The 22,520-nt window shown below is 37.2% G+C and overlaps 1 protein-coding gene across 7 annotated transcripts in view; it reads left to right on the forward strand.

The window, feature by feature from the left end:
* The window catches only part of LOC126370563 (endophilin-A), an 83,209-nt gene that overhangs the window by 33,258 nt on the left and 27,431 nt on the right, over positions 1-22,520 (forward strand). For 6 of the 7 annotated variants that reach the window (XM_050015483.1, XM_050015481.1, XM_050015485.1 and 3 more), the window contains exon 2: positions 18,340-18,419. In XM_050015483.1, coding sequence (XP_049871440.1) covers positions 18,375-18,419 — 45 coding nt within the window. In that variant the 5' untranslated portion in view covers positions 18,340-18,374. Of the gene's footprint in view, positions 1-3,291; positions 3,386-18,339; positions 18,420-22,520 lie in introns of those variants that run through there. The other variant, XM_050015482.1, reaches the window with a different exon arrangement.

Consider the following 22,520-nt stretch of genomic DNA (forward strand, 5'->3'; position numbering starts at 1 on the left):
AACCATTATAGACTGCGATACGGCTCACCGCCTATCACGTTGGGGAATCAGAAAGCTCGGTGAGGTGTGGGTACTTAGTTCATCTTGCAGTGGATGTACCTCTGACTACCCCATTGGAATAGTCGTGAACTTATGTTCTTGTGGTGGAATCCATACCGTCTCCGATGTATATATACAGGAATACATGATTGGATGGATGTATACAGGAATACATGATTGTTTTTATAATTATATCGTGAATTACCCTAAGACCTTCGCACGCAGTGGAGCAGCCTAGTGGAAAATATGCTATGACCTACATTTGAGTTGATCGAGATGAGACAAAATAAAAAATAAAAGACAATCATCTGCCATGCCGCCATGTCATGGACATCGATACGTAAAACGACTAACTTTATCATTCCAAATATTTCCAAATCAATTAAGAATGACTTCTAAACGTTTCCCGGGCCTCGAGACCCACAAAAACTGTTAATATAGATCAAGAATAATAAAAATACAGACATCGTCTACCTGTTTGGCTCATGAACAATTTATTCTTCTATATACTTCGACAATACTAGTACGCCACACATTGGATACACACTTAAAATAGATCGTCTGGGCGCAGAATGTCCTATTCTCAAAATGTCCTTTCTCAGAATGTCCTATTCTCAAAATGTCCTTTCTTAGAATGTCCTTTCTCAAAATGTCCTTTTCTCGAAATGTCCTTTTCTCGAAATGTTCTTTTCTCGAAATAGATTATTCATTCTGTGGTACGGAGTACTTTAACGCAAAATGTTGCGTAGTGTGACCTTTTGAATAAACCATGCATTCTTGGAATTTCTAGACGTCTCCAGACACTAAGGCTCAGACTCTACCAATGCGGAGATGTGCTGAGCTGTCGTTATTGACACGTGGTATATATTTTAACTTATGTATATTATTTTGTTCGTTACAAATGCGTAGGAAATTATATAGGTTTTTCACACAGCTCAGCAGAGCTTTGCATTGGAGTTCGGCCTTTGTATCGAGAGCCGTTTGGATGATTCTAAGAATAATAAAAGCCTTTTTACAATACACTTAATTGTATTCAGCCATGCATATGGCTACGATAAACTTTCTTGAAATGCCACGTAACAGACGTATTAAACTGTAACAAAGTTCCACATTTTCCAGGCGGTTCTATATGTATTGTTCTGCATTCGTGCCCCGGGATTTCGAACTGAAGTTGGAAATTAAAAAGTTCCGGGTTTCGGCGGCGAAATGAATCTACTTAGCACAGGGCCAAGTTCCAATACGTTGGTCGTGGACTTCGTTTCATTGTATCTGTCTAAATCAAACATACATCATTACATTACATAAACTCATTCCCGTAATCCCTAATGGTGTAGGCAGAACTACAATTATTCAAAGACAACTTGCAGCCACTGTCCATACGTAGTTCTAACATGTATATGATGTTCCTTACGGTGAACAGATTAGCCTCATCACCCATAACAATTATCCATCATGTTAGAAGGGAGACAATCCCTCTGTCGGAGTTTACGACGTGCCCTAGAAGATAAGCAACTCTTTCTATCGTGTGGGGTGTGAGGTGGATTACCATCAACCCTGGTGTCATATTATGTCTGGGTTATTATTGAGCCGACAAAGGCCGTTGACATGACTCACGTAACGACTACGTACGTAAGTCAGTAGTAATCAGTATAATAGTAACCGGGACCAACGGCTTAACGTGCCTTCCGAAGTACAAATCAACTTACTTTTGGACGATCAGCCTGTAATGTCCTAATCAAAATAGGGATCACAAAGTGACTTTTATGATTTGTCCCCATCGGGATTCGAACCCGTGACCTCCGGATCGTGAGCATAACACTTAACCACTTGAGTACGGAGGCCGTTAAACTGAATGTGTTCTATGTTTTTTATTCACTCTCAGTCCCTTATACAAACAAGTCTAAGTCTAAAATCAATGTGGGAACATTAACATAACATAAACAGCCTATATACGTCCCACTGCTGGGCACAGGCCTCCCCTCAATCAACCGGAGGGGGTATGGAGCATACTCCACCACTCTGCTCCAATGCGGGGGGAGGAACATTAAGAACATTTATTAAGTCAAGATTATATTTTCGTTTAACTATGTCTATCAACGACCACTAGTACTTCGACATTTGTTATTATTATGAAATCAACATCTATCACTAAAGTAGCTAAATCTACCAAAACTACTTTAGTTCATCACATTTATCATAAAACATCAATGCAATACCAAAATAAAAATAAATTAATTTTATTGTAACCGATTTAAATAAATAATGGTGCTAATTCCTGTAAATACCACCTAATTTTATTTTAAGTTATATCTGTCATTTTCTTATCCGCCGAAAAGGAAAGGGACGGGTAATCGACAAGCATAAAATTTATGGAACACACGTCAATTTTAAGCATAAATCTAAACCAACCGTCTAAAAATTTTACATCCGTCAATAACCCGGCACAGTTAGTAGACAGCACGTCAAACGGATTGCATACCTGGGACGTGCCTTTTGATTCGCTCGGGTTATTCATTCATTTACTCATTCTTCCTAAAATTAAGAGCTGTGAATCATCCGTCCCTTTCCTTTTCCACGGATATGAAAATGATGGATATAACTTAAAATAAAATTAGGCGGTGTCTGCAGGAATCGGAGCCAATTACCAAAAGTAGCTGAAGTTGTTTCGTGATAATGTTTCAATTCACCAACTTCGTTAAAGATCAGAGGTGTGGTTTATAAGATCCTTAAATCGTTAGCAAATTATTTCGACAAGCCTGAATAAACTACTCTATAATTACGTGTTCGTAGGTGTTGCGTAGGCGGCATTCAGGACACTCAAATAACGTTTCAAGTATCTATTAACTGTTTATGTATGAATTATTTATACTTATGAACTTACATTTTTCACGAATTAATGACTTTCGTCATCGCTTCCAGGTATTTGAAAAAATTGCGAGAAAAGCATTAAATGTCGTCATATAATGACGTAATGTGAGGGTTTCGTTACGCACTGGTTTACTGTAGACATTTCAAAAGAATACCAAGATCATATTTTTAACTATTTTCAGTGCAGTAGGTACTTGATAGAATGTCGATACTTGGCATGAATTATTAATAATTTTAGGACGACTATAAATAAATGGTTTCGAAATGTTAAAACACTAGATTGGTATTGGGTTCACGTGTGAAGGGGCGAGGCTGCGCGCGCATCCTGTACTGCCGTAGAGCCGCTACGAGCGCTTCAGTCGCGATCGAGCTACGCGCTACGAAGACGCTACGCCGCCGTAGCACTGACGTTTCATACACCGTCAAAGTGTAGTGACAGTGTTCTGAAAGGAGTTCTTTGCCGACCGTAACACAAAAGGTATTTGTTTTATAATTTGAATAGATTAAGTCACTCAAATGACGAGATTTCGCGTTCAATTTCCGTTGCCACTGAGTACTAGTTGCAGCGATGACAATTAATGTTCCACCGTAAGTTAATTTTGCGCGATTTCTATTCAAATGAGTAGTATTCGAAGCTCTTATATCCCTGAACAACATAATGGGAAACTCGCGTTCCATTTCTTTAGACTTTATGAGCTATAATTAAAAAGAAAAATACGATGATTATTCAATGTCATTCATTCGCTGAATTCCTTATTCCGTACGCGGTACGAATACGTATGGCTACGAGTATTCTCCATTCAACGACCTATATTGTATCATTTGGAAATGGGATTGACCCTCGGTAAGACGTGAGCGGCTTTACGATATCGTGTGAGCCATTAGGTCAGTGAATAATTAAAATGAAATTGCCTGAGAAACGCATGATGTATTTGCTCAGGTAAATTGTGTTTAGGCTATTGATAGTTAATTGTATTTGAAGGGGAAATTAAACAAATATTATCACGATCACTGTAGAGCGGCGATTATCATCGGCTTTGCTTCCAAGAATCGGAATCGATATCGGTTCTTAGAAGTCGCTTATCAGAACTAGCTATTTTTATTTTGTCTAGACAGAATAATGCTTAAAGAATAACGTAATATTTATTCAGGATATTAAAATAAAGGCAGACGTCAACTGTATACGTATTATAAAAAGACAGGACCTTTGTAATTACTGGCTTTATAACCTGCGTTAACACAGTTGGTTCGACCATTATAGATGGCGATACGGCTCATCATCTATCACGTTGGTCTAACAGAAAGATTGATGTACCTCTGACTACCCCAATTGGGATATAGTTGTGAGCTTATGTTTGAAACCTACGTTTACCGTCACCATTCCGCTCTCCTGTATATGCCATTTGCGTGGGAAGTCCCGTAAATTAAACATAAGGCGAGTGAAAAAGTAAATATATATAGTTTCTTAATCCAGTCCAATGTATTATTTCTATCTAAGACCACCAACTGTAAAAAATATAAGGTCGAATTGAGAACCTCCATTTTTTTTTGAAGTCGGTAAAAACGCAGCGTAGGCTGTCGCCCACGCAATGTAATATCGGAAATGCAGCATGAAAGCACTTATAGGCAATTCCCTTTTTCTCTTTCATCGTGTGGGTTGGTGGTTTTAAGTTTTAACTCTGGACTCAGGGTTATTATTAAGTCACCAAAGGCCCCTAACATGACTCATGTAACGACTACGTACTTCTATATAAACTCACACCTGTTTCCCCCCGGAGTAACAAAGACTATGGAATTCCATCTGCTTCGATCCTGAGATTTTCCTCCACATTCATCAATCGTTTCATACACGCACGACGGTTCAGAGTATATCTAATAACTGGGTGTCCCTTAAGTTGCATAAAATTAATAACCCTATTTTAAAAATCCATACCAGACTTGACATAACTGTAATTTGCATACCAATTAGAATGAATAACATAAAAATATATATATCATTATTAAGCATATTAATGAAAATCCATAATTTTAAAAATTATAGCTTTAAAATTCATAGCATAAAAAGCAATAAATCTGCAAATCCATTAATACCTGTCTCTGGACAGAGCATAGCATTAAAGATTTTAGTGTAATAGGTAGGTATTAATGAATTGGAAGAGTGGTAATGGTAAAATCAGGATTTACGATAATATCGTCGCCTTCGTCATTAAGCTGATTTATTATTTGTTTTATATTATATTAAGAGTATGGGTTTCAACTTTTATGGGTATTAAAATTAAGGGTGTTAATTATATATTTTTAATCGTTATTTATATTGACATTATTTATATTAAAGATATACTTTTTTAAAGGGATGATTGGGACCATGATTCTGAGTTGATATCAAGTGGAATTTTCCGTCGCAAAAGTAATGGAATAGAAAATAATTGTCAATATTAATATAACAATACGTCACAAAAACAAACTTAAAAACTAGTCATTAAATAACCCGCCCCTCACTGTTCCCGGAGCAAAGGTGCCCACAACACTATCCACTATACCGCGTTGAATGGCAATGACCAGCCTTTGGACCAGGAACGAGCCGGAGCGGGAGTCACCTGTTTTCTCCCTGAGCCTGAGACCCAATTCTGACACAAAGAAAAAAAAAAATTAAATATATATATATTAAAGTTATGGATTTTAGTGTTTAAATGATAACGGATTTTCAATATAGGCATTTTCAATTATGGATTTTAATATAGACCCCTAATAACTTCAATCCCTCAAGACTCTCAACATCTCTTACTTGTCAGTATTCGTAACGATATTGTTTTAAGTTTACGCGGTTATTATCATAGTTAAAGCACATAATAACGGGTTCTTACCGCGTTTAAATGGGGATATAAGCTCACCACTATCCCAATTGGAGTAGTCAGAGGTACCCTCACCGAGCTGACACATTCTAACATTTTGATTATTAACCATATTTTGCAATACTCTCGCCCCCTATTATGTGGGACTTAGCTGGCGAGGAGTGTGTAGTGTATCTGTGTACTATACAGCTCTGCCTACCCCTTCGCGGATACAGGCGTGATTTTAATAACACATCATCATCACCAGCCCACTAACGTCCTCACTGCTGTGTCACGGGCCTTCCCTAAGGATGGATAGGGAGATCGGGCCTTAAACCACCACGCGGGCCCAGGGCAGATTGGTGGTTAATAACGACTGCTAATGCAGCCGGGACCAACGGCTTAACGTGCCTTCCGAAGCACGGAGGAGTTCGAGATGAAAGCTTGTTTTTTGTGCTCACCTATCCTATGCTTAACTTCAACAATCGCAAACCGAGCGCGTTCACCGCTGCGCCACCGAGCTCCTCTTAGTATATTAACATTTTGATATTTATCAAACCTCTGAAGAAATTTATCAAGGACATGCAACCACATCGTGCAACCATTCATTCACAAGTTTGTTGGTTTAGGACTCCAACTTGACTCTATAAAGTATCAAAGCAAGTTAAAGATTAATTTCCGACTACGACTCAGTAAGTCACCACGACTGTTTGTTTTGACCCTCTTGTTGGGATTAAGGTAAGTAAATGTAAAATGACAGCCTCCCTGGTCTAGTGGTTAGAGCGTTGAGCTGACAATCTGGAGGTCCGGGTTCAATCCCTGATGGATGAGGACATTTACACATTGCAGGCTTGAATCACCTTATTGTCAGAAAAAGTAAGCTGATTTCGTTAGAAAGAAAGAAAGCGTATTAGCACGGATAAATACTTTCTTTCTATTCTTTATTACTTGCTCTTACATACCACCAGTACCAGTGAACCAGTATGAAATTGTTTTCTTCAATGTTTGTTCCATGTCGCTACTATTTCGCGGTTGCGTGACAAAAGATACTCGCGTCGAAAAACACAAATGACCACAGTACGGAATGACGGAGCTTCCTGGTGTACAATCCTACACGAAATGAAATTGTGTTCGAAATGACGACAGAAATTGTGTTTTCTTGAAAAAGTTCAGGATTTTAGTTATAAGTATGGCTTTATTTTTAGGATTGCTTGTCCGTGTAAGCATTTTCTTTCTACTAAATCTCCTTATGTTATAATCATACACATTCTCTCACAGCAAAAGCACAAAATTGACAACTTTTACGTTATTTCATTGATCAATATAGAACTTTACGTAGTATTTACAAATACTACACACACAAGTAAAAAGGTAATTAAATAATTACTTATTATTTTTGCCAAAAAGTCATCAGAAAGTAAGCTTCAGCTTTGAAAACTAACAATATTAGTTGCCGTTTTATTGACTTTATCCAGGAAGTAAGTTCAAATTTTGAAGCCAAAATATGGCTAAAGGAGAGCTCAATATTACATAAGCCTTACGTAAAACTTATATTACTTTGTATTAACTTATGTAGTCTCTAGAGAAACATCTTGTATTAATGTCGTTTCTCGATAACATACATTAATTGAATTACTCATCAATCGCTCCCTTCAGGGACAATTTACTAAGTTACTGATCACAATGGAGACTCGATACTTTTCCCAACGTTGCTAAGGTGATTTTGAATGATTATTACGGGAACTTATTGTGTATTAGAGCCAGCGAATTTGTACATTTGTACTCGTAACTATCGAGAATTGAATAGAACTTATGATTTAAGCGAAACTTCCCGAACTTAAATTTTGTAAGATGTTAGATAGCATAATTCTTCTCTTCTATCGTGTGGGTTTTGAGGTGGACCAACTTCATCAACCCTGGTGACAGGGTTACTATTGAGCCTCCAAAGGCCCCTGACATGACTCATGTAACGACTACGTACTTACAAAAGTAAGTAGTAACCGAGACCACGGCTTAACGTGCGTTCCGAAGCACGGATCGTCTTTACTTTCGGACAATCAGGTGATCATCCTGTAATGTCCTAACCAAACTAGGATCACAAAGTGATTTTTGTGATTCGTCCCCACCGGGATTTGAACTCGGGACCTCCGGATCGTGAGCCCAACGCTCAAACCGCTGGACCATGGAGGCGGGATATCGATAATAGCAATCATCATGTTCATGTTAATTTCAAAAGCTATCAAGTTAGCAAATAGGCACGTTTGATACGTTGTAATCATGTTAATATACTTGCTTTTTGTTGAAGCTTCTTAAAATATGTAATATGATACTAACTTGTTGACATTTACATAATTGGACCGCCTTTTTTACGAGGCTCAGCACTACAAGGGCGGGGTTGATTACATTAGCTTTTATTTTGTTGTGTTTTTAAAAGGTACTGGGTTAGGTTGTTATTTAGTTTCCCTGAAGTTAACATACTAACATACTAATCATGTAGTAGAAATATAACAATAATAAAATTAATCGACATTCCTTTTTCATCTCATTCATCAATTCATCCGACAACCGATGAAATTATCCCATGAAAATAAATAAATAATTATTAACCCACACGATAGAAGACAAAAGAAATATTCAGAAAATGTGATATTTTTTTAAACTAATTGTACATATTTGTACAATATTTGTTTTCGAATTCATGTTTAGATCATAAATGATTGTCACACGCTCAGCGGTGAAGGAAAACATCGTGACGAAATCCACATTCCCGAGAAATGCATTTTCGGAGGTATGTGACTTAACCTGTATTGAACTGGTTTTCCCTTCGCGGGTTGGAAGACAAGCAGTCGCTTCTGTAAAAAAATTAAGCAAAATTAAAAATTTTGGAAAAACCCACGACGGTAAAAATATCATCGAAAAAGAATAAAATAACTCAAAACCCCCGACTTAACCCAATTATTATGTAACGAAATATTATATTAGACTTAAAAATACTTTCTAAAAAAGAGTTGATATCTCGAGACATCGGTAATAGATATACTTAAGTACCTAAACAATGAATATGGATGTTTACAGTTTTTTCCTAACGTGTCTGTTTCTCGAAGATATACTTAAATGTAGCGATAATAATTTTACCATAATACATAACCGAGGAATATCCGTCGGGGGCTGCCTTTTCTATATGAAATTTCAACAGAAATTTAATCATTTTTTTTATTTTTATTTTTATTTATTTAAGGAAAACATACAGCTTTTATAACACATTATAAATATAACACATATAAGTAGTACAATAGCCAATCAAGTTTTCACCAAAGAATAATACCTGCTATTGGGTATTCAAAGAAAAGCAACTCATACAATTAGAGGAAAAAAAAGACCGAAAATTTATGACAAGCGTATAGTGCTCCAACGTAAAGATTTTACAATTTCTACTTTTTTCTACCTATTAAGTTCTTTTTTTTTCTTTTGATAGAGGAAGCAAATTTCTGAAAGTTAAGGTGGAAAATGTCTACATCGTTAAATTTAGAATTAAAAACATGGCAAGAACGTCTAATAAAGCGGTTACTAGTGAAATTAGTACGGAAACGTGGCAAGACGAATGTTGGTCTAATTGACAAACGGAGGTTGGCTCTTGGACAGCTAAGTGAGATTTTGCTTAAAAGGTATGGAGATTCTACTCGATTATGTAAAATTTTATACAAAAATATCACATCTCTCTGATCCCGGCGTTCTTCCAGGCTCTGCAAGTCAGGAGTTGTAAACTTGAATCTATACTTTAAGCGCTTGATAAATTTATTTTGTATTCGCTCAATCGCAGTTTTATCAACAGCATAGTGAGGGTTCCATACCGTGGAGGCATATTCCAGATGTGACCTCACAAAAGAATTGTAAAGGACGAGTAAAGTGCTTATTTGCTTAAAATCAACACTTTGTCTGAATACAAAACCCAACATCTTATATGCTTTAGCTACAATTCTGTTGATATGAGATTTAAACGATAGTTGGTCATCTAAATATACACCCAGATCTCGGACCTCAGACACTCTAACTAGTTGTTTGTTATAGAGAGAATAGTTAAATAAAGTTTGTTTCTTTTTCCTGCTAAAAGAAATAGTACAGCATTTATCCAAATTAAGAAATAATTTATTCTGCGAACAATAATCACCAAAACGATTTAAATCGTGCTGTAAGTTAACAGAGTCTTGATCTGATTTAATAATATTAAAACATTTGGTATCATCCGCAAATAGTAACGCCCTAGAAAATTGGAAACATTGTAAGATATCATTGATAAAAATGTTAAAAAGCAATGGTCCGAGATGCGAGCCCTGGGGTACCCCTGACGTCACCGGAACGAATGTGGAGGTAAATCCCTTCACTGCAACTGCCTGGGTTCGATTCCTGAGATATGATTCGAGCCACCGGAGCAAATTACCGTGTATACCGACACGTTCAATTTTTTGTATTAGAAGATTATGGGAAATTTTGTCAAAACATTTAGAAAAATCGGTATAAACGGCATCTACCCGGTAACCATTACCCACAGCATCCAGAATCACATCCGAGTACTCACATAGATTAGACTCTGTGGATCGGCCTGTAACAAATCCATGCTGCTGGGGGACGAGAAGAGGTCTAACAGCGGGAAATAACTTGTCGTAAACAATTTTCTCAAACAGTTTGGGAATTACTGATAATTTTGATATACCCCGATAATTGCGAATATTGTGCTTGTTACCACTTTTAAAAATTGGTAAGACGAGAGAACGCTTCCAGAAGGATGGCACGATACCGTTAGAAAGAGATAATTTAAAAAGAATACTAATGGGAAGTGAAAGTTCTTTGCTACAACGCTTTAAAAATACGGGAGGTATTCCGTCCGGACCACAACCCTTGGACTCGTCGAGGTGGCGCAGGTATCTTTCAACAATGTCAGGTGAAATCTCAATAGACGATAATAAGGTTCCATTATTATTTGTAACTTCGTTAGTGTGGGTTAGTGTCCCATCAGAATCTCTTTCAAAAACAGATTGAAAAAATATATTAAACGCATTGACAATAGCCTGACCATCAGCTACCTTATCGTCGTCCAAAAACATCATATCCGGGATACTAGGAGACGTTTTTTTTGATTTAATAAAGGCCCAAAACTGTTTAGGGTCACGGCAAATATTGTTTTCGGCACTCTTTACGAAGGAGTCGTAGCATCTTGCCATTAATTCTTTTGTTTGTTTTCGCAATTCGGAATAATTAAGATAATCGCTTAATCTATTATAGCATTTCCATTTCTTATGAGCCTTAAGTTTTTTTTTGATTAATTTAATTAATGAGCGCGAGTACCAAACAGGATATTTGCCTTCTATAGATATAATTTTTAAGGGTACCAAATCTAATATTATGTTATTTATAATGTGATAGAATTTGCCGAGAGCCAAGTCCATAATAATAACTTCCGAAAGAAATGACCAATCAACCTTAGATAATGCACTCCTTATTAAGTCATAGTCAGCTGAGAAATACCTATGCACCGTGCGCGGTGGCGATCGCAACTCGGCGGGACGGCGGGGGGCGACGCGCTCCACGCGCAGCGCGGGGTGGTGGGCGTCCTCTGGGACCGCCAGCGGCGCCACGCGACTCACCACACATGGAGTGTTGTGGAAAACCAGGTCGAGCCACCTGTTATGAGTATCGTTCGCAACACCGTTGCATTGATAAAGATTGGTAAACAACATGAAATTATATACTTGAGAGATAAGAGTTTCTAATGAAGGACGGATATTCCTCGGTTATGTATTATGGTAAAATTATTATCGCTACATTTAAGTATATCTTCGAGAAACAGACACGTTAGGAAAAAACTGTAAACATCCATATTCATTGTTTAGGTACTTAAGTATATCTATTACCGATGTCTCGAGATATCAACTCTTTTTTAGAAAGTATTTTTAAGTCTAATATAATATTTCGTTACATAATAATTGGGTTAAGTCGGGGGTTTTGAGTTATTTTATTCTTTTTCGATGATATTTTTACCGTCGTGGGTTTTTCCAAAATTTTTAATTTTGCTTAATTTTATTTCAGACTTTTTAGAGAGCATATACGAATTATAATCTATATAATGTGTAGGTAAGATCTCGCAAAACAATAAGTGTGATTCATCCTACCACATAATATTAAGTCCCTTATTATATATTATATACAGTTGCTTTCTGTTTAAAGTTACCTCTATAACACTCATCTGAGAACATGCACCAATCACCCACGAACTCATTCCTGAAATCCGCATTGAAATCAGACAATACGTTTTAATTTTAATAATATTGCAATATAAACGTTTCACACTAATATAGCAGCGCCTCCTAGTGAGTTAATATCATAAGACTTATCTTAGACCATGCACCATTCAACTACGAACCCATTGCTGAAAACCGCATTGAAATTGGACAAAAAATCTCACAAAGTGATTTCGACAATGTCCCCATCGGGAATCGAACCCGGACCACCAGATCGTGAGCCTAACGCTCTAACCACTAGACCACGGAGGCTGTTTACTTAATACTACCTGATTATTAAGTGATGGGTTCAAGTTTATGAATTAAATGAGGATTAATTGGATGAATTTGATTCACTTGACCACACAATCCACGTGCCACTTATAGTCGATCTTGATTTTTCTTTAATCTTCGCCAATCACTTCGTATTATCTACAATTTATTGATTGTGATCTTCTCTGAAATCTGGCTCGAAGGACCATGAATATGCCTGATATGCTTTTTTACTGATTTTTAAGGGATTTAGGTAGCAATGAAACAGCACCGTGTTCGACGTAATTACGTGTAATCAATGGAACCGAAAAAAAAACGCCTGTCAGAAACAATTAACTAATAAAAAACTATTGCAAATAAATTGCTATTATAAATTGAAGAGGCGTTTCGAATAATATTGACTCTAAACTCTAATATTGTGGCGCCCCCTAGTGAGTTACAGACATGACACCTGTCTAATAACATGAACTCATCAAACACAAACCCGTTATTGAAAACCGCATCAAAATCGGATTATTAGTTTAGAAGATAATTAATAACATTTCTTTGCACAAACGCACACACAAACATCTCTCACCCTAAACGCATATACCTGCTCCGTTCCGTCGTGGGTAAAAATCGGTCCTGTCAAATCGTCATGTTAGGTAAGCGGACCCTGTTAAAAAGGGGGTAAATGCTAAGGGGACGATGTACTATTATTATTTGTTATGAATTAGGAACGTGTTCGCTGAAAACTGAATAGCAGTATATATCGATCGCCGCCACAGGCGAGGCTTGCGTAAAGGAGCTAATTAAAATTCCAACTTGAAAGGTTTTCCATAAGTATTTTCTTTCAATCAATTCTCGCAGATATTTGTATCAAAAGTATGCTAACAATACGATCTTTCATAGCCGTGTCGTGTTTGTGGTGGCGTAGGCTTTTGGAAGTTCTGTAAAATTACACACAACACCCACGCCTAATTAACTTAATATTGGCCCCGATTCCTGCAGACACCGCCTAATTTTATTTTAAGTTATATCCGTAATGTTCATATCCGTCGAAAAGGAAAGGGACGGATGATTCACAACTCTTAATTTTAGGAAGAAGGGTAAATGAATGAATAACCCGGGCGAATCAAAAGGTACGTCACTGGTATGCAATCCGTTTGATGTGCTGTCTCCTTAACTGTGTCGGGTTATTGACGGATGTAAAATTTTTAGACGGTTGGTTTAGATTTGTGGTTAAAATTGACGTGTGTTCCATAAATTTTATGCTGGTCGATTACCCGTCCCTTTCCTTTTCGGCGGATAAGAAAATGACAGATATAACTTAAAATAAAATTAGATGGTATTTACAGGAATTAGCACCATTATTGGTTTAACAGAAAGCTCAGTGTGGGTACTTAGTTCTATGCGATGGATGTACCTCTCATTACCCCAATTGGGTTATACTCGTGAGCTTATGTTACATTGTTATGTTATATTACTTATATTGTATTCATCGCGGTGATCGATGGTTTTGATATTATTTGGACTTTGAATTCGCAAATGACTATGAAGTAAGGGGAAAAACAATTGTCTAGCGCATCTCAGAAATTATAAAGGGCATAATTCATTAAATATGATCCAACATTTTAAAGTCATTTTCATTAATGTGAAATGCGTTTATCGGATGTGTATGTGCGCAAAACCATTATAGCAGTTGAGCATATGAGAGCTTTGTCAGAGGATTAAGTTTTAAATATGAATAGTCACCCGACTCACAGATAGGTTGTTTCTTTACTTCAAAAGGCCGATGCTTCAATATTTAAAAAAAACATTTGCTTATGGTTAAAAGACAAGTAAGAGTTTCCCACTGTCCTATTTTTCACTAATTTTAGACATGAATACTACACCGACAAGAGTGTGGCTCTTAAATTACTGATTATGATGGTTAAAAGAAGTCGATCACCATACCTTGATATTTAGGTCTTTTTTTTTATTTAACCAAAAAAATGTACATATAAATGGAATAATGCAGACATACCAATAAACCGTCTTGGGTTTGTCCTGGCATGCCATCGCTTCATTATATCTTGTTTTAGAAATTGGTTTGCTTACTATTTTTAAACAGTGATGTGTTTTATTTTAACAGTTTTTCTTCTCTTCGTTCATATGATGAAAAAGATTTCCAGTAATAAGGGACTTTCCATGCTACGTTCCCCAAAAAATATAGATGGCGTTGTAAAAAAAAATTCTTTATTTAACCTTCTACATACATACATACATAAACTCACGCCCGTAATCCCTAATGGGGTGGGCAGAGCCACAAGTAATCAAAGACAACTTGCAGCCACTGTTGATACGAAGTCCAACGATGGATATGATGAACCTTATGGTGATAAGGGATCAGCCTATCATCGCCCATAACATTAGTCCATCATGTTAGAGGACACAATCCCTCTGTCGGTAACCTTCTAATTCGATGGATAACGACATATGCATCTTTTACCTTTATTTTGGGTACAAATGATAACCCTTTTTATTACACTCAACTTACATAATACATTTTCCACTCATTATTATTCTAATTAAAATAAAGAAAAGCAATTTAGGTAGCAACATAATTCTATAAATAATATGAAATTTTTCCTTCAAATCTGTCTGTCTGGCAATCTTCGAGGGCCGATTACTTCGTTTTTTGCCCCTATTAAGGGTACTTTTTTTAATGTTTCTAAAAGCCTATTAAATGGAGGACTTTTTGGAAATACCTTTAGGGTCTATGACAACCTCATGTGTTTATTATTCTTCGGCAAAGTTTTAACAACTGAAGCAATGTTGGTCAAATTTTCACTTTGACTTCCAATATCTATTTATATTTATTTATTCTGATTTGGCTGTTTTATTTTTTTCAGCTAGTGATCCGTTTCCTTAGGGATACGTATGAAGTAAAATAAAATAATGATAAAGAAAGAAATAGCGACGAAATAATTATTTCTGAAGTAAGGTAGAAAACATATATGGGGTTGTTTCTGGTAGCTAATGAGCCTCTCTATCTAGTTTTTCATATTGAACGTGAACTTCTGGGCCACATTGTATATGCTTCTGTCATTACGTTATATTTTTGAATAATTATGTACTCGAGTAACGAGAAAATTTAGGACTCTGTCGCACTAACATATTTGACATTTAGTGAGACTTACAGTGCAATTTGTTAAAAAAGTTAATGTGACATGGTACCAAAGTGTATACATATTAATGCTCATGACCGTACATATCACATTTTATTTTTTAGTGTCGCAGCGGGCATTACGTTCGCTGTGACACTATTTCCGACAACGGGAGAAGAAGAAGTATAAAGAGTCATAGGGTGGTATTAATAAACTAATCTCAGCTTCGAGACTGCCCTCAAGATCATGTCAATGTGACAGTTCTCATATAAAACAGGGACTTGAGCATGATCTTGAGGGCAGTCTCAGCTGAGATTCGTTTATTAATACCACCCTTAGTCGTATATAGTTGAGTAAAAAAACGTTGGTGTACTGTAGTTAGATTTCACGGACCGTCACTAGAAGCCTGCCCGCCCACGGCGATATAACCTTTATCCACGTGTCGTTCGTATGTACAGTGGGGGAACCAACGACGTTAGCCACATAGGGCATGAAATTGCTTGTTTTATCTTTATTGTATGTATATTTAACGTTCCGTAGGTGTTTAAATGTCACATCAATATTGGACTTTATCATATCCGTACTCTCAAATTTCTCTCTTACCTTTTTAATTTGCAAATAGATATGTAAACTGTAATAATAACGTGTCTTATAATCTAATTGAGTAAGTAATTCAATTCTATGGGACAATATCACTTCATTTTAAAATTATCTTAATATTTGTGATATGTAATATTTACGCTCTGTGCTTATTTATTACATTTCAACACTTTATTTAACCGTCTGTATCTTTATTTTAGATTGATATTGGCCCCGATTCCTGCAGACACCGCCTAATTTTATTTTAAGTTATATCCGTCATTTTCATATCCGTCGAAAAGGAAAGGGACGGATGATTCACAGCTCTTAATTTTAGGAAGAATTGAGTAAATGAATGAATAACCCGGGCGAATCAAAAGGTACGTCGCTGGTATGCAATCCGTTTGACGTGCTGTCTACTTAACTGTGTCGGGTTATTGACGGATGTAAAATTTTTTGACGGTTGGTTTAGATTTGTGCTTAAAATTGACGTGTGTTCCATAAATTTTATGCTTGTCGATTACCCGTCCCTTTCCTTTTCGGCGCATAAGAAAATGACAGATATAACTTAAAATAAAATTAGATGGTATTTACAGGAATTAGCACCATTTTGTTCGTATACTACCTATACTACTTGTACGATATTATAACCAATTTAGTTTCTTTAGTAATGTAAACACATAAGATTATTCTCCTTTGTAAGCATAGTAGCACTTTCGCTACAAATAACGTCAGACACAGGACAACATGTTAGCCTCGTAGCAGCCGTCTACGCTAAAGTTACTGAGCTACGCCGTAGCAAATCTTGTTAAATCGCAAGTGTGCTACGGATTTACTCATCTGACAATATAAAATGTTTAAGAGAAGCGTGTAGTGGTGTTTCTTTGTTACTTTCTTACTAAGAACGTTATCGATTTAACATTATCCCGAACATGCTTAAGATTCGGAGTCTGTAAGGTATTAAGCTTTTATTAATACCTTTGGCGTTATTTGAATTTATGATTATAATTAGTAACGTACTCCGTTCTCTTTATTCTATAGTGAGACATGGAAAGGCTAAACATTTTTTTTTAATATTAAATGTTTATTATTATTATATATTCAACATCTTCGTTGTTCTTCTCTCGTATGGGTTGTGTGATCAATGCCTGACCTCGTCAACTCTGGTGTCAGGGTTACTATGTTCTTTTCTCCACGAATTCAGTTAAAAAAGATTCACCCAACGTCTTGCCATGTCTTACATAACATCAGTATCAGCACACCTACAAGATAAGCCGCTCATTTGTTTTCCCCAAACACTTCCGCGTCAGATTTGGAATATCGATAAAGTTAATGGAGTAAAGTGTAGTAGGGTAACGCGGTCAATCGGCCGGTCACAATGCGCCACTAGGGTAAACTACGTTATTGTTGACCCGCGTTACATAACGCCACGGTCGCGCGTATCGATCGCGCCGCGTGGCACCGTGCCAACTACAGGCCCGTACACCCGGTCTGTTCCTAGAACTCAACTAGTACAAGTTCCCAACAGTTTTGGTGCTAAAACTATTTTATTACGTACAAAAAGTCCTCCCGCACGATGCCTTGCGGCCAACTTTCGGTCCGTACAAAGTTGTACAGATCCATTGGTCGTGTAATAAATTCTGCGTCGTAAAAGTGATATACGACTCGTCTCTCACGTGCTCGTGCTATGTAACATAACCTCCCTTTCAATATCTTGTCAATAATAACATTATTGTCAGTCATAATGTAATTAATCAAATCAAATCAAATCAAATATACTTTATTGCACAGAACTAAAAATGTAATGTAATTCTGTTTAATGTACGCCTAAACACTTAAGGTTGAGAAACCTTACATATTATTTGGTAGTGCATTAATGACGAGGTTAAAACAGGACAGTTAAAGGTGACCCAATAAAGTACCCCGTCCCAGTAGGAGGTGAAGAAAAACTAAATGATGAAGAACATACTATGGTAGCACAGTTGGAAGGACGCTTTGACTCTTAATGTAAACTCGCACATTCGAGTCCTAGCATGTGCCTAACCAATGATTTTCGAATTCATGTTTGGATCATAAATAATTATCACGTGCTTAGTAGTAAAGGAAAACATCGGGAGGAAACCCACATTCCCGATAAATGCGTTTCGGAGGTAAAAACCTGTATTGGGCTGGTTTTTCCTTCGCGGGTGGAACGTCAGACAGTTTGTCTGTAAAAAAACATGTCAAATACTATCAAATCTTCAGGTTAGGTAAGCAGACCTCGTGAATAACGGGATAACGTTATGGAGGTGAGAATAACGGACTATCATGAATGGCATGTATTTAAATTGTCCTTTTTTGTTTCAGACTTCGGGCTGTATTCCAAAAGCGAAAGGCCAACCATGGCGTTCGCCGGGCTGAAAAAGCAAATCAACAAAGCTAATCAGGTAACTCTTGAAGTATATTATTGCGATGGATGTATTCCTGCCTAGCCCGATTGGGAATATAGTTCTGATATTATATGATGGTTCTTATCTTGAAACATTTAACGAGCTGTGGTCAGTACTTTTCAAAACTCAACTTCGATATCGAAAAGCTTTCAAAAGAATCCCCCAAGATTGCATCAACCCTCCGACGATGAATCAAAAAAGTTACCGAATTACTTTCGAGTGTCATTGTTGAATTTGTCGGTTTTCTTTCCCAGAGTTATTTATAACCAAGATATTTCTTAAATTTGAAACTTGAATGCCAGCTACGTAAATACAACTTTAATGTACTGATTTGTACTAAATACGTCAACAAACGGAAATGTGTAATACATTTCTCGAAATGACTAAAAATATTACTCATTGTATCATTCTTAATAAAGGAAAACGTCGAGACGTTTATGAATTTCCATGTCGAGTGTCCTTGTGAAGACGGCGTTTTGTTTTCGAGAGGTATCGATGTCGGGAGGATCGATTGGAATTTGCTGGGAAACGACTTCGCATCTCAATTTATTATCGAGATTCTGTCGCGTCTACATAAAATGTTTCCAATTAACAAAATGGACAGTTCGCAGTTCGTTAGAGCCGTTAAATTCGCGTTGATGATATTGTATTCAGCAAGCAGCATCGTGTTCACTGGCCATACCCGTTTAAGCCGTTTTGCAGACTTTGTTTCCTCTCAGTAAGGCTCTATTTCCGTTACGTGAACAAAATGTAGACGAAATTTGTTCACAGCTCAAATAGATTCAGAGTTATTAACCCGTCAGTTGTTTAGTATCTCCTTTGTAAACATCTCAATTTTGATTTCATTATAAGTATTTGGGCGTGATTCGCAGAAGCTTCGGAATCCTTAGGATGATTAATTGCTTTGCTTGTCTTGACCTGATTTGAGGGCGGGGTTACTGATAACATTCTTAATCTATTTCTGGAACATGTTGCTCGTCATCTGGTCGTTTCTCGGCGCAGTTCGGTGATTGATGGTCCAGTAATGGCACATCCCTATTGCTTTTCGCACTTGCGCTTGCCTCTTTGTGAATAATATACTAAATCCAGACTCAATTTGCAGGAGTCCTTTGCACACAAACAAAGAACACAAAAATTTATAAAACATTTATTTCACTCACGCCCTGGTGTAACTCGTTAACGGCAAGCCGCGGTTACGCTCGTTATATTTTTTACGGCGTTAGCTTTCGCCGTATAGATTTTTTTTGCGGTTTAATTTCGATATTACGGATCGCACAATAAGTCACGAGACAAAGAAGACCCAAAAAGATCTCTGATAAGATTTAAAGCTTTTATACACGTTTTCTTTTATTCCGCTGAAATACACGTCTTATAAAAAGTCAAGGCTCACATGTGTCGTCTGATTGTACCATTAGTAAATGTCTGATTCTGTAAAGGAAATAGGATTATCCACATCCAGGCTAAAGGATTCCGCTATACATTCACCACTTAGGAATTACAAAGTTACGAGAGATAAATAATTAGTCCCGTACACCTATCGGTATATTCTAGCATTTAAATCTCACTGAACAAAATAAAATATAAGAAAAAACTGGATGCGGTACACCGAAGATATAGAAAGCGCTTATTAGAATACATGCGTTCGGGAAAGTTTCGGTACTTACCGCGTATATCGAACGTACCGACAAGGTACATACCAAGGTGCATAGGTACAGCACCTTGCTGCTGCGTGCTGTTTGGTATACGTGTCAGAAAAGGCTCTAACGCGCGTAGCTTGTGTGCGTAACGTGCGTAGTTTGCACAATATGCATAGTTTGCGTGCATATCTTACATGCGAAGCGTCGTATAACTTTGTTTGTTATATTTTCAGTCATTCTTTATTGTTAAGTGTTTCTTAGAGAACCTTGATTGACGCAAGGTAACGTCGTCGCGATGTGATAAGGGTAAAGGCCGCGTGGGCCATTCTATTCTATCAAGTTATTTAGTTATGAGGTGAGTTTGAGTGTTGAGTAATACAATTTTGTAAATAGGAAGTACAATCTGCTGCCTTAGTCTGCTTGTAAGATTGATGTTCATGAATGTTACGATTTTGATTTACATGTCTGCGTATCGTTATTATAGGATATTAGAAAAAATCAGAGAACGTACTTCCAAAGCATAAGAGGGAATGAACTTATACTATCTACATAACTAAATCTATAGCCTCCATAATGTAATACATTCCTGAACCGTAATAGTAAGGTTTTCAAATTTTAATTGTGTGTTTTTTCCAAGATCCTCTAAGATGCCTGTGCAAGCCTTATCTTTGTAGATAAATTCTTTCGCCTCGTGACGGGAGGCGAGTGCTTATCGCTGATCGTTTGTTTGGACGACTATCCTTCGGTTTTTTTCTCGAACTTGTCTCGTAAATAACGGTTCGCAGAGTTTGGTTTGCTAGCCTATTTAATAACGCGCAGTTCACTCGTAAAACAAAGTAAACATTAAATTGATTTTATGTTGTGGACTTGTGAGTATTTTATCTAACAGTTTAATTTACGTCTGCAGTGTCGCATTGCAGTTGAAATAAAGTTCTCTTTTAATACTGTTTTAATACTAGGTGCACTTAGCTAATATACACAAAAAATACAGAATAAACAACGAAACACTCAGGTCTATTCTACTACAGAATTACTTAAAAATGTAGGTTAAAAAGTACTTCAAATCGACAGACGTCTAACTCTCAAACTGAGAACCATTAATCTACGAGTACTACTCGTTCCAATTTTTGGGCGTTCATGTTCTACTCGTAGTAGGTCAACGCACAAAACATTCAAACTCAAACACTCAATAATATCAACGCTCAACAACCAAACGTAATTGCAATAACCGTGAATACGCGTGTATAAAACGGCAATGAAGCAGGGACGCGTACTCGTTGCACCCGTTGTCCCCCCGTCCCGAGGGGCACAGGGGCGGCCGTGACCCACACCGCCCTATATTGTGACGTGCCCCAATTATTGCGGCCTTCACAACTTGCCCCTGACTTGCAGGACCAAATCACGGTTTTTATAGTTCGTATTTATTAGCGTGAAGGCCTGAAATAATTCAAGTTGTTTTGCAGCCAACACATAATTATGGTACAATACAGATTTTGGATTTTGAGCTGGGTTTATCACTGACATCCTATAAACAAATGGACTATAGATTTAGTTATGTAGATAGTATAAGTTCGTTCCCTTTTCATTAAGATGTTATGGCTGTTCAAATAAAGCGCAATATCGGTTGTACAGTAGCGTTACACGCCGCCGCTTGTGACAAGATGCTCCGCGGACACTTTTTACAGAGATTGGTTGTCTATTTGTTATACGATGTCTTGTTTTTTTTTTGACGTGTCTTATTGTGAATTTGCCGCAGATGGCATTAACTACTTGGCCGGACAAATGGGGAGCGCTGAAGGCTCTCACCTGGTACAAAAATTTAAGACAACAGGCCTGAGGGTGCCCAGTTGGGCGCGAACCTCGGCTCGGGGCGTCGTCTGAGAGGAAAAATGTTTGAAAGAATTAATCGAACCTAGTGGGTCGATGGCGATAAGCGCTGATTGAGGGAAATCGTCGACCACGCCGGTGGGTCGGTATCGGGGTCCTGAAGATTATACGAGGTCTATGTGGTTTAAATATAGTAGAATTGCGTGCCCTAATTGTTGCGACCTTCAATGTTGACATCGTCCCTGATTTAAACTTCTCTCTTATATACAATCTCTGTAGTGCCAGTCTGATATGTAATGCTCCATAATTTGTTTTAAGTCCCTTACTGCTCTACACAACAATAATACTGAGCAGCGATATGATGTTAATGATTTCGCTTCGTAATTGCGCGCGCTTTCCGTAAAGGCTTATTAATGAGGCAGAACTCTCAAATCGTGTCAAAACACAATACTTACAATAAACAAACAGCCTCACGCCTTTGGATTCCGGAGCCGGAACCGGTTCAGGCTCTAAACCACTGAATTGGACTTTGTGAATTTGAATTCATATTTGGATAATAGATAATTGATATTGGTTTCTAAGAAGTAATAGGCTCGCCCTCTATTACATGAGACTTAAACACAGATAGCGAGGT

The sequence above is a fragment of the Pectinophora gossypiella genome, chromosome 11 (assembly GCF_024362695.1).
Source record: "Pectinophora gossypiella chromosome 11, ilPecGoss1.1, whole genome shotgun sequence".
In the NCBI taxonomy this organism is placed as follows: Eukaryota; Metazoa; Arthropoda; class Insecta; order Lepidoptera; family Gelechiidae; genus Pectinophora; species Pectinophora gossypiella.